Source organism: Rhamphochromis sp. 'chilingali' (genome assembly GCF_963969265.1).
Source record: "Rhamphochromis sp. 'chilingali' genome assembly, chromosome: 4".
NCBI lineage: Eukaryota > Metazoa > Chordata > Actinopteri > Cichliformes > Cichlidae > Rhamphochromis > Rhamphochromis sp. 'chilingali'.
The window spans coordinates 4,036,085-4,048,893 of NC_137948.1; the positions used below are offsets into that span (position 1 = coordinate 4,036,085).

Consider the following 12,809-nt stretch of genomic DNA (forward strand, 5'->3'; position numbering starts at 1 on the left):
TCGTTCCACTTCTCACGTGTGCACCACTTTGTGTTGGTCTTTCACGTGGAATTCCAATAAAATTGATTCATGTTTGTGGCTGTAATGTGACAAAATGTGGGAAAGTTCAAGGGGGCCGAATACTTTTGCAAGCCACTGTATGTCACTTTAACCTTTCAGTTGAATTTGAATTCAATTACTTGGGCAGTAGCAACAACACGGGCACCGTCTCTGAAAACGCCCCTGGACCACATTGACAACAACCACGAATACTCTCGGGGTCAATGAAAGTAAATGTGCTGTGTGGGCGTTATTTATTTTTCCCTCGATCAGGACAAAGGTAATCTTTACTTTTACCCAAGTTTAAGACAGCAACTAGAGTTACATGACCTTTCATTTTATCTTTGCACTTTTGGGACATCAAACGTGCTCTGATCATCAAATCCCAGCTAAATTTTTCCCCTACTTTCTTTCCAGTCCATTTCCTGTCCCCATCCTCTATGAGAAACGTTAAATAAAAAGTTCTATTGTGCCTTAGTGAGATCTGATCAGACAGAAATAAGACAACAACAAAAAACATGCACTGATTTGCACAGAAAAGCTGTACACCACGTTAATGATGCAGATATGATTTAATATTTTGATACTTTGCATCTTTAGATTAGTTTTGATACTCACCCATTGTTCTTGTCAGACAGTAACTGAAGCACCTTGTTTTGGAAGAAATCTTTTTGTTCTGTAGTAAAGATGCGGGTGGCTGTCGTATCAATGTTGAAAGCCAGACATACGGAGGTGGCTGCAATACGTCATAAAAAAAAAAAATCATGATTTCATCTTGTGTAAAACGTTTGGTTGGCAATGGTAACACACTGAATTTGAGATCATCGGTTTTAGAAAGTTACAGAAACGGTTCGACTGAGGCCGTAAATCAAAATTGGGACGATGTGGTGAGAGGGGGGTCCTGATACACAATACACATCTGATTAAGTGTATTGGCTTCTTACGAACTTTTGTCTACATACAAAGAAGCTCGTGACAAAAACATACTACAAATACTGTGTTCTAATTTGAGCATCCAGAGGATCGGAGGATAAAGTGTGACACATTTTCCACAACATGATATAAGATGGTTAAAAGAATAAAGCCCATAGTATTCCTAACATTTCTCTCTGTTGTTGATTTTAGCATGTATCACCCACACAAAAGCTTTGTTTGGGCACAGGTCTGAACTTTAAACTGACACAGTTACAGTCGGCCGTTTTCTCTTTTGCATTAAATCAGGCCAGATGCACACTGACTGGATCTTTCTACTTTAAAAACAGACATGAGATTCCTCTCAATCTTTTAATCCAACTCTTAAAAAGAAAATCAGTAAAGACATTTCTCCAAATGCTGAATTACGCCTTCAAACAGTCAAATTGAAAAGACAACTCTTTCCCCACACTCAGCTTCTTTTTTTGATATGATTTTGTAGAAATGTATTTGTTTAGATCTTACCAACAGCCACTGTGCAGATGAGCCAGACTAACTTCATCTTTTCTACTGGTCGTTTCCACAGAATGGTAGAAAATGATAAAGGCTAAGGAGGAGTCAGAAAACGAGGAGGGCCCACGCAGTTTGAATTAATTTTTGAGAGGAATCCTTCTACACATCACGTGCATGGCTTCAGTTTTGACTGAATTATGTATTGACAGAAATATACAGTTTAAATGTTATGAACTTGTTAACTTTGTGCACCACTTTGTGACTCCTGACTCAGAAAAGTTGAAATATAGGTATAAATAATTGTATATTGTTTGCTAAAATTCAGATTCTCACAGTTTTTAGGTCTTTTTGTTAATATTTTATGAATAATCACAAAGCATCCAACCACCGCAGAGTCATCAGAAAACTTCTGAAGATGGCAGGTCTCTGTGCAGTGGCTGAAGTCTGTGGTGTTAAGGGTGAAGAGGGAGAGGACAGTCCCTTGTGGTGCCCCTGTGTTGCTGATTACCTTGTCAGACACACACTGTGGTCACACATATTGTGGTCTTCCTGTCAGGTAATCAACAATCCAGGACACCAGAGAATTGTTGATTATATTTGACTAATCTCTGAGAAGTCCAGTTTCCTGCTTCAAATTTGGGTATATTAGTCTTATTTGTCTAATAAATGCCTAAATAAAATAAAAAAAAATAAAAAAATAGAATTCTTAGTTTTTCTAAAACATTTCTTTTCTTGTTTTCACGAAGTCATCAACTTAAGAAAAAAAATACCTTTCACTTTTACAGTTATCCTTCTGTCACTCGTCTCCACCCACTCCACCTTGCCTCTCTTGTTCACCGTGTGCTGCCTTGGATGGTGATGGCTACCTCTGCTTCTTGTGACTTGTTAACTTGCAGATGAAATGAAGCAGTGTAAGGCAGTGTAGTGCTTCCACTGTGAAACTGGGACGTCTCCTTTCTAAAGAGTTTGTTATATAAATAAATGTAGTCAAACACATGTACGAGATGAAGGACGCAGAAACATCAGTTTGGGGTGAAATTTTAATTACGGTCTGTGTTGCTATTACACAAGTTTAATTTAATTCAATGCTTTGTCCTCGAATAAATATTTAATCATTCAACTGGCACAGGAGTGCGGAGGCTTTGGATATCCAGTAGTCGCTGGGTCGCTTGGAGGGAAGCATTACTGTCACCACAAAATTAGTTGAGTGACCTGAAGGGAGAGAGACATGAAGGGTGAGGAAACAATCTGAGCAAACATCCTTTTCTTTCTTTTTTTGACATTGTATGTTGGTAACAGGGACGTGCGCTGTATCCCACCAAAACTCCCAGCGATGCCCAAAAACTAGCTCTTGGCCTTATGATAGTATAAAATGTGTCATGACTTTAAATGTAAAAAGGTTTCCAGTGAGTGACTTTGGATACATCAGGTGTGTACCTGTGGTGGACAGAGTGCCAGCTCTGGCTGAGGTCTTGTACAGAGGAGCGTGGTAGAGGTCAGGCTCTGGGACGTAGTTCTGCTGTGGCTCAAAGTGCACCACCGGCAGCATGGCGTTCATAACCCGAGGCAGCGCATCATCCATCACCATGCCGACATCATCCCAGCGACAGGCATCCATGAACATACCGTGAACAAGTACACCATCCTGCGGCTCTGGTAACTGTTTTAACAAGTAACCATATTAAAGGAATTACCTTTTTATTTTACTTTAACTTTTTACTGACAAACTCTTGAAACAAAGTAAACACAAGACTTGCAAAGCCAGAAAATAAAACAAAGAACATGTGGCTTTGCTTTTATCAGATGTATCGAGAGCTTTTTATTCTTTAAGGATTTCATTTTCATGAACAGAGATTTAAAGAAGAGTTGACACGATGTTTGCTGCGGTTGATATTCACTATTTATGACGCTTAAGAGGGCATCAATCTGATATGTCATCAGGAAATAAACTCAGTATTTTAAAAAAGAAAACAATACTGGAGGCTGTACTGCCCTCCAGATTCACACCGGAGTCAAGTATAACACAACCTTACTAAAGAAATCAGTATGTAGTCCAATCAAAAATAATGGACAACAGATTTAATTAGATCATTTAGGATATATTTGCTCTGTGGTGCTAACTTTGAGATCACCAGATCAGATTTAGAGATTCAGGATAAAGTAATTTCACAAAAACATTAATCAATTAATACAAGAATTAAATACATATATCAAATAGGTCATGATCTCAGGTTCCTACAACTTTCTAATTCACATTTTACATTGACCATTTCAAATGCTTGCCCAAAAACAAAACAAGCTAGTGGTCATATTAATGATTAAAGGTTTTATCTTCAGCCTGCTAGTTTTGTTTTGCTTCCAAGGACTCTAACTGAAATCATGCAAACACAAACACAATTGATAACATAACTGATTTTGTGTAAAAATGTAAGAAGAACTTTGAATAAAATATTGCACACAAAAACATTAACTGCAGTTAAGTAAGTTAAGTTGAACAAATATAAGGAGCAACAAACTTTAACTGTAGAGAAACCAAACTGATGTAATATTTTAGATTGCATCTTGAGATTGTTGATCTGCTCTTCCACATTAGCTCTCCTGCTATTAGCCAGAAAAATAGCATCTTAAAGTACTGCTAATATTTGAAGGGCTGGAGAAAAGAATATTTGTGCCCTTTTTTTAAAGCACTACTGAAAGCATAACTAAGAGTACTGCTCCTCTTACAGTACCTCCTCATCCATGTTCAGTTTTGCACCAATGGGAAGAGTGCGTAGAGCCTCACAGACTGCTTCCTCATCCCTGTACGCCGGCACCACGCTGAAGCGGAAATTAAGCTCGTCAATAGGCAAACTGTAACGCCGGGCATGATTCTGCAACACTCCTACAGGCCATCAAAGACACAAGAGCATTGAAATAAGTCACTGTGCTGTTTAGTAAAATCTACCAATAAACACAAATTTAATTAATAGCTCTCTTTTAAACTTCATTCATTTATTTTTACACTGTATACTTGAAATAGTAGTCAGAGTGATCATTGTAATCCTCAAGCTCAGCTCTAAAACTGTGCTTTACTGTTGGCATTATTAAAAAACAGAGCATGTTTCAGTGTGTTACCAGTAAGAAAGCCTTGAGGGAAGAAGAACCCTGAGATCCAAAGTGATTTGGGCTGACCACGTGTGATCCAAGTCTTGCAAGAGAGGAAAAGAGAAGAAGAGATGCAATTAAAATATAAGTATCTTTAAATAACGATATCTTTGTTTATGCAGTATCTCCGTCTTTTATTCAATATAGTGCATTAAAGGCATCCTGTAAGTCAGGGGTGTCAAACTCCAGGCCTCGAGGGCCGGTGTCCTGCAGGTTTTAGATCTCACCCTGGGTCAACACACCTGAATCAAATAGTTAGTTCATTAGCAGGCATCTGGAGAACTTCAAGACATGTTGAGGAGGTAATTTAGCCATTTGAATCAGCTGTGTTGGATCAAGGACACATCTAAAACCTGCAGGACACCGGCCCTCGAGGCCTGGAGTTCAACACCTGTGCTGTAAGTGACCCAGTGAATCAGTTTACATTGGATTTTGTTTCCTAAGATAATCAGCATGTGGAGTGTGACTCAGTGTTTATCCACTGCTGTATAAACTAACAGGACTTTACCCTGTTTGTGCTTGTTTAAGTGAATTATAGTGACTGTACGATACATGTTCAGACCAGACTTAAGAGCAGCTTAAATCAGAGAAAATGGACCAAACACTAAACCAGGATGTGCAGAGAGGCAGAAAGATGAACTCAGAATGTACATGTGTTATTACAGTTTTCCAAACTAATGAGATAACACACAAATCAAATGTATGCAAACGTACATATGCATGCACACAGACACACACACGTGCACACATGCACACACCCGAACCAATAAAACACAGCGAATATCCCAGACCTGAGCTAGAAAAGACTTCTATTCTAATCCAATGTATGTTAGCTTTATAAAGACACATTTCACACAAACTTCTATAATTCCTCTGGACTGAACTTGAAAACATGTGTGTTTTTGTTAATATCTGTATGCAAACCTGGATAAAGGACGTTCTGAGAGTCAAGTCTCTGACCCAAGAAGACAGCGGTTTGAGGGAAGGGTAGGCAGAGTTTGCCCAGTGGGTGGGGACCTGGTTGTTCAGAAAGCTTGTGTAGATTCGGTCCATTTCCTCTGACATCACAACAAGACCTGCTATTGCCTTTTGCAGAGTGATAAGAGACATCTACGAAAAAGAAAGTGAGAATAACACATCACAGTAATGACAGATTCCGAAAAATGTTATTTCTGAAACTAAACAGAACGCATATTTTCGATTGTTCAGGTTTTTTTCTATTTGAATGTTTCTCTAAGATCAAGTAAATAAACAACAATCCAAAGAAAACAACTCCTGAAGTGGTCATGAGATGATCTCCACCAATTAAATGTGTGTGGTTTTTACGTCACCCTGAGAACTTTAAGCAAGTTGTTGAATCGGTCTGCTTCTTGGGCCAAAACAGTTGTGAGGGAGTTCAGGTGCCCATTGGTGTCTTTGATAAACAGTGTGCCAATTGCTTCATCCATGTCCAGTCGCTCTGCACTCCAAAAGAAAGACAAGTTCACAAACAAAAGACAACACAAACCAATGAAAACATGGGGAAAAAGAGTGAGTGTAATAATGCAAAGTCTCAGCAGTAACTGAGATCGATGTGCAGGTGAATCTATGTGGGGTCAGCGTACCGGGCAGTTTGGCTAGAATCAGCTCGGCGAGCTCGCAGACTATGTCATCGTTACTCTTAGCTCCATGTTGCGCTGAAGAACGAGGATTAACATCCAGTATGGTATTGATCAGAGTTATAGTTTCTTGACGCTGCAGAGGCAAACACACACACACACACACACACACACACACACACACACACACACACACACACACACACACACACACACACACACACACACTCATGTATTGATATTTTATCATAGCACTCCCAAAGCTCATAAACTGCATGAGAAACATAAGTTTAAATCACTAAAAGGACCACAAGCCATTTCTTATAATTGCTGTGAAGTGAAAAATTTAACAAATTTTGAAAAACTACGTATAAATAAGAAATTGCACAGTCATTTATATTTAAGAGAACAACTGGCAGTCTGGTATAAAATAGAGACAGAGACATTTGCTTGTAATGTACTGGTATTGTTACAGTATTGTTCTTCACCTGAAAAGCCAAGTTGGCATTCTCATGCATACCAAAGACCTCAGGATCATCAATGATTGGAAGATTCTCAATATACTTCTTATATTGTTCGAGTTCATCTGACTCTGGAGCGTAGTAAACACCTTACAGGGAGAAAACCATTAATTGAGATATATGCATAGCGTTCACTGTGCATACACGCCCGTACATACACATGTACACATACACACACATACATGTACACACACACACATATACATACAAAAGAGGGCAGAAAGAACAATACCTGAGGGGGAGTAGGTGTAGCCAGGCTGCAGAGTTTCTGGAGAAAAAAAGCCTTTGAGGATTGTCCTTAGGCACCGTTGGTCCCAGGCATCCGTCACTCTCCCTCCATACGTGATCTCACCTGAAGAGAAAAAAAACACAGTAGGATTTGAGATATTTCATGGCTTTCTTTGTTTATGAATGCAGGAGATATTGCTTTTAAAGACCAGACCCTCTTCTAGTTTCAGTTGATCAAAATCTCACTCAGAATCAGAAAAATAAAAAAGTTATGGAAAAAACAGCAACAACTTTAAACTAAAAAATATGCATATAGTATATTTACATAGATATGTGTAATTCCCGTTCTTATACAGATAATTTTGAAAGAAGTTGGATCCAGGTCATTCAATTTAAAGATGAAACACTAAAAAGAGAAATCTATTACAGAACAGAAAACTTAGGGGAAACTGCTCCGGAGCCGGAGCCTTACATTGCGGCTCTGCATGGTTTGGAAAGATAAATTATAAGTATTTAACTGACGTGTATTTTATTTGAGTTAGTTCTTTTTTAAAACTTGTAGTTCTAAATTGGAAGATTATTGTGATCTTGAATAATAAAAATAAAGTTAGATTTTATTAGCGTCACACTTGCGGAAGCCGGTATACCCGCCGAAACGACATGCATTTACCGAGACTTTCAGCCCCAGGTAGGCCAAGTATGGAGAAATGTAAGAAAAGAAAAATATCTGAAGAAAATACAACATTTAATGATGGCTGGGCAGATTCATTTGTATTTACTTCTGACGAGAGTGACCTACCGGATCCACATACGTATGTGAGCAGCTGTTCTCCACCATGAACTATGTTAAAAACAAACACCGCTCACGCCTCACAGACGACAGCTTACAGTCCTGCGTAAAGATGAAGTGACTTCGTACAGCCCCGATCGTACAGCAGACGCTGTGCGCAGAGGTTCAGGAGCAGAAGTCCGATTGTAAACACATCACGGCAGACCCGACGATGTTTACATGAACATGCTCTTCAGCATCTCTTTATTGACCACTTTTCACACACAGCCGGCTGTAGCTTTCCAGCTCACAGCCCGACACAAACAACAACACAACAGCAGAGAGAGTAAGCCGGTGAGGCGTGATTGCGGATGCCACTCAGGTACGTCTGCCTCTCCTGCAGCGTCACTGCGGGCCACGCCCCGCGAAGCACATTAACCAGGTACAATAAATATTATGCAGATATTTTGAAAATATTTATTTTAAATTTTTTAGGAGCATGGTGCTTTTTTTCCAATTATTTTTTAATTCTGGTCAAGGCTCCGCTACACTCCGAAAGCCCAGAAGGCGATACAAGGATGACGGCTCATTGTTTTTGTTTGCTACATGGATAATTTAAGTTCAGCTTTTGAATTCATTTTAAAGACACCTTCAACTGGTTGACTTTCTTTTTAGTTATTACTTTTTAAGGGTTGACATTGTGTTCATTACATAAATAAAATGTAATTTTCTCCATAGCACTTCATGGATTTCATAAGCAACACACTATAGTTGTTTATACAAAGCATTAAGGTAAAAAAACAACAATATACACGGTGTTATCTTCATTTTAGATGTCAAAAAGTATTTGCGGCTCCCAGTGTTTCCTTTTCCATAGAAACCAGGTCCAAATGGTTGTTTGGGTGTTTAAGGTTGCTGACCGCTGGTTTAAAGTGTCCTATTATTCTTCCCACACTTTTATTTTTATGAAACGGCTGCATGTTTAGGTTCAAGGACATGCAATCATGTTTGTTTTGTGAAAAGGCTTTCTATTAATATAAAATGTCAAAATACAAATAAGACATGCATTACATATGGGAAATAAGATGCTACACAAACAGTCCCTAACTTATTACCTTGTTGAATTTAGATACAAGAACATTTCTGTTGATATTTGCTTCCTACCAGTGATGTAGACCAGAGCATCCCAAGGGATGGTGCCATCTTTGCAGTACAGGTTGAGGTTGAGCAGAGCACATTCTCTGTCGCTGTCATTGAATTCGTAGCGGATGTTCCAGCCCAGGGGACCAAACTTCTTCCGCTCCTAAACACGAGACACACAGGCAGAGAAGTACTGTACGACCACACACAAAGTAAAACACATCCAAGAAAACAAAGTAATAATGATGAGGCACTTTACATGTAAAATACTGAGAAAGAGTGTATGTAACCTGGATGATTGCATGGAAAAAGCAGATTCCAAAGACAATCTTCCTCCACTGGCGTCCCAAAATGTGGCGTTCAAAGAAACTGCTGGTGATCTCTGTGAAGGCTCGTCGCATGTTGGCTCGCAGGCCTTTAGGAGGCTCGTTAGTCACCTGGCAATGACATCACAGAGACCTACTGAGAAGACTACCAGCAATCCTGACAACCTTTTGGTTTAGCATCTCCTCCTTGTTGTTCAGGCTGTCTTCAAGTGCACATACAATCCCAACGACTCTTCAAGGTAACCAGTGTACCGTGTGACTCACTCTTCAAATGATCAGGTCATGGTCATGATGACGATAAATCAAGTGCTGGTAGTTAATGTACGTTTAATTGACATCAAAGATTTCGACCCATATTTATGAAGGCAGTGCTTAACTAACGTTTATGCCACAGATACCCTAAATAAACAGTACTGGTAATTACCAAAGTCATTTTTATGTTTCACTCATGTTCAATCCACCAGTATAGACAAGTTCTTTTTTAAAAACAGTATTTTTAATCATCCATAGCTTTATTATATAGTATTACAGTGTTTGGGTCTCTGTGTGACTACCTTAACGGAGTTCTGGAGCACTGTAACAGGAAATACTTTGGTCGGCATGGAACTGAGAAACAAACGGAAGTTCTCATGGACTGATGTGTCTGCAGAGAAACAGATGAGAAAATTATTTGCATATTCATAAAAAAGAAAAGGCCTTAAAAAGGTCCTGCAGTATTTTTTATCAATAATACAAAAACTTTGAAAAACCAAAGCATACAATATCACAGTTTACTCATTTCTGTTTCTCAGAGATTAGAAATGCACGTGTAAATTACAAATGATGTCTAATGACATTAGAAATATGAAGGAACTTGTTTAGATGTGTCCCTGAGCATTGCTGCTAACAATGTTCATCCCTTTATGACCACAGCGTACCCATTATCTAGTGGCTATAATGCGATCAACAAATCTGCAACAACTGTGTGACACTATCATGTTAATGTGGACCAAAACCTCTGAGGAATGCTTTAAGCATTGTTGAGTCTGCACAATGAAGAACTAAAGTAAGTTTTTTTGAAGGTCAAATGGGTTCCAACTGAGTACAAACAAAGTGTAACTAAACTGAAACTAAACTGCAGCCCAGCATCTCTTTCTTGGGTATCCCCATCCATAAACACTAAAATTACCACCGCTGGGATTTCCCAGTTTGAAGCAAATGTTGTAATTATTCTAATTTAATACTATTTTTTCATACAACCCTCATAAGCCTTAACTAATAAAAAATATGTCACAAATGTTAGGACAGAAGGCTGAAATAAACAGAAACTTTTGAGCTCAATTTAAAAATAGTACCAGACTCAGTGAAGGTCTTAATGAGCTCCTCCATGGCTAACATCCAAGACACTGCCAGATGGCAGTTCTGCAAGAAGACCCAGTTGCCACTCGTCAGCGCTGAATGGATCATCTTCTCCGCTATAGGTCCCTGGCCTTGCCCCAGTGAGATAGCCTCGACCCTGAAAAACACAGAAAAATCACCATTTTGATGCCTTTATAAACTTTATTCATTCATTTGCAACAACCTGTCTAGTCCAGGATCACAGGGACAAAAGACAGTTTAGACAGAGGTGCCCAGACCTCCCTCTTCCCAGCCACTACCCCAATACAATACCCCAAGCAGATATCGAAGTGAAATACTGGTTTGGGAACATGTCTTCTGGATATGACCCAGCATGACCTTTGGGCATGCCCTTCGTGTAAGAGGTGTCCAGAAGGCCTCCTGGATGTGGATGAGTAGTGGCTCTACTCTGAGCCCCTCCCAAACTCCTCATCCTATGTCTGAGACTGAGCTTAGACACCCTTTATAAGACAGCTCATTTCCACTGCTTGTATCTGTAGTCTTAAACTTGAACTTGTTCATTTGAGGAAGCAACTCATTCTCAAACTGAAGAGGACAATCCACCCTTTTCTGGCAGAGAACCACATGGCTGAACTGTCCCAGTGCAAGTTGCAGATTATTGCTTGGTGCAGTCAAATTGATGGCATCATCCTAAAAACCTCCCACTACTTGGCTTACAGAAGACAGAAGCTACTGACTATTAAAAATAAAAATAAAAACCCAACCAGCTATATATGTCTATATCTCAGATGTCACAGCCTGGTGAACAAAACAAAGACATTTTTGCGAGCCATGTTGGAGGGACCTCTAACCATTTTTTCTCCCTTACCTGTCAAGACACCCTCTCTCATTTGCAAAGCGCTGGAAGGCACCCATTGGGTCAGAACCTGTGCTGAGGATGAAGATCAATGGGGTGGTAGGGGACATGTCATTATAGAGATTAGCCAGGTCAACTGGAGGGTTTTCCACAAACTCCTTCCCCAGGTTGACAATCACAAACTCAGTTGCTGCAAAAACCACCTGGATGGAAAAAGAGGATATAAGTCACAGAAAAGCTGGGAAAAATTGACCAAGCTTTGGTGGTGATGGGAAAGCTCCGCGGAGAGCTATAAACCCATGTCATTTATTTCTTTTACTGAGATCCTTTCTTTAATACTGACAAAAGTTACACTTTTTTAAAATGATCCTCTTCACCTGGAAAACAATAAAAAAAAACCTCAGTAAATATCTTTCCCCGGACTTCATCCAGGCTCACCTTCTCTTCCATGAAGCTCTTGATAAGAACTAGTTTCTGGAAAGATCCCAATCGCTCATTCCAGTAGCCTTTCATCTCCCGTTTCTCCTTTATGGACTCCTCGAGAGAAGGAAACTCTGACACATAGCCTTTCCATTTTTCTGGATTTAAAGATGCTTCAAAATGCCCTATAAGAGAAAAGGAATTCTATGGAATCAGACATAGGATTTGTACATAGTTTGGTAAGTAAATGATAAGAATGATTAGAACATCTCTTTATAAAAATGAAAAATGACAGTGTATGTAGGTCAAACATTCTAGTTTTATATTTAAAAGTAACATGCTGACATATACAGATCCTTATCAGCTCAACAACAATAACAATGGGGATAGGGTACCTAGCTTAATATGGATATGGGTTCTAGTGATTTCTCTGGAGATGCCCTTGAAGCAAGGCAGTGTGTCCTCCAGCTCACAACATGTCTGCCAGTAAAAATCACTTAGCCATGGCACATCTGGTTGCTCTGGATACTCCTGGAAGATGCAGAAAAAGAAAAGTTTATGCCCACAAATTTAGTAGACATATTGTTATCGACTGGTGTAAGTAAAGAGAAAGTTAACTAGAATTATAAAAGAGTGAGGGGATGATGACAAATGGTTTCTATGACAAGCAGCTTTAAAAAGTAAAAATGACACTTTAATCTGAAATACTTGGGATCACTAAAAAGTTCTTGTTTGAATCACCAACTACGATTACACCTGCAGGCACTCCACTAGTCAGATGCATTCAGTGTTTACTCGGATTAACAGCTTTCAGATATTTGGGTGATGAGTCTGAAAATTCGCTTCTATACACCTGTGTAAATATTTCATTAAAATCCCTTATACTTAATGATTTGATTAATCATTACTCCTTTTTAGCGTATTCAATCAAACTACTATTATTTTATTTTGGTTTTTAAAAAGCTTGCTTTTTGTCAGAAACATACATTTCCCTGTTACTCCAAA

At 39.1% G+C, this 12,809-nt stretch overlaps 1 protein-coding gene across 1 annotated transcript in view; it reads right to left on the minus strand.

Moving 5' to 3' along the window:
• Positions 1-2,414: 2,414 nt before the first annotated feature.
• The window catches only part of dnah6 (dynein, axonemal, heavy chain 6), a 52,903-nt gene continuing 42,508 nt past the window's right edge, over positions 2,415-12,809 (minus strand). Inside the window, exons 68-83 of the mRNA XM_080881478.1 lie at positions 12,200-12,335; positions 11,823-11,989; positions 11,397-11,587; positions 10,525-10,685; positions 9,745-9,833; positions 9,155-9,301; positions 8,889-9,027; positions 6,960-7,079; positions 6,695-6,816; positions 6,213-6,342; positions 5,940-6,067; positions 5,533-5,718; positions 4,579-4,651; positions 4,194-4,345; positions 2,902-3,124; positions 2,415-2,676 (exon numbers count right to left, since the gene is read on the minus strand). Coding sequence (XP_080737604.1) covers positions 2,573-2,676; positions 2,902-3,124; positions 4,194-4,345; positions 4,579-4,651; positions 5,533-5,718; positions 5,940-6,067; positions 6,213-6,342; positions 6,695-6,816; positions 6,960-7,079; positions 8,889-9,027; positions 9,155-9,301; positions 9,745-9,833; positions 10,525-10,685; positions 11,397-11,587; positions 11,823-11,989; positions 12,200-12,335 — 2,268 coding nt within the window. The 3' untranslated portion in view covers positions 2,415-2,572. The remainder of the gene's footprint in view (positions 2,677-2,901; positions 3,125-4,193; positions 4,346-4,578; positions 4,652-5,532; positions 5,719-5,939; positions 6,068-6,212; positions 6,343-6,694; positions 6,817-6,959; positions 7,080-8,888; positions 9,028-9,154; positions 9,302-9,744; positions 9,834-10,524; positions 10,686-11,396; positions 11,588-11,822; positions 11,990-12,199; positions 12,336-12,809) is intronic.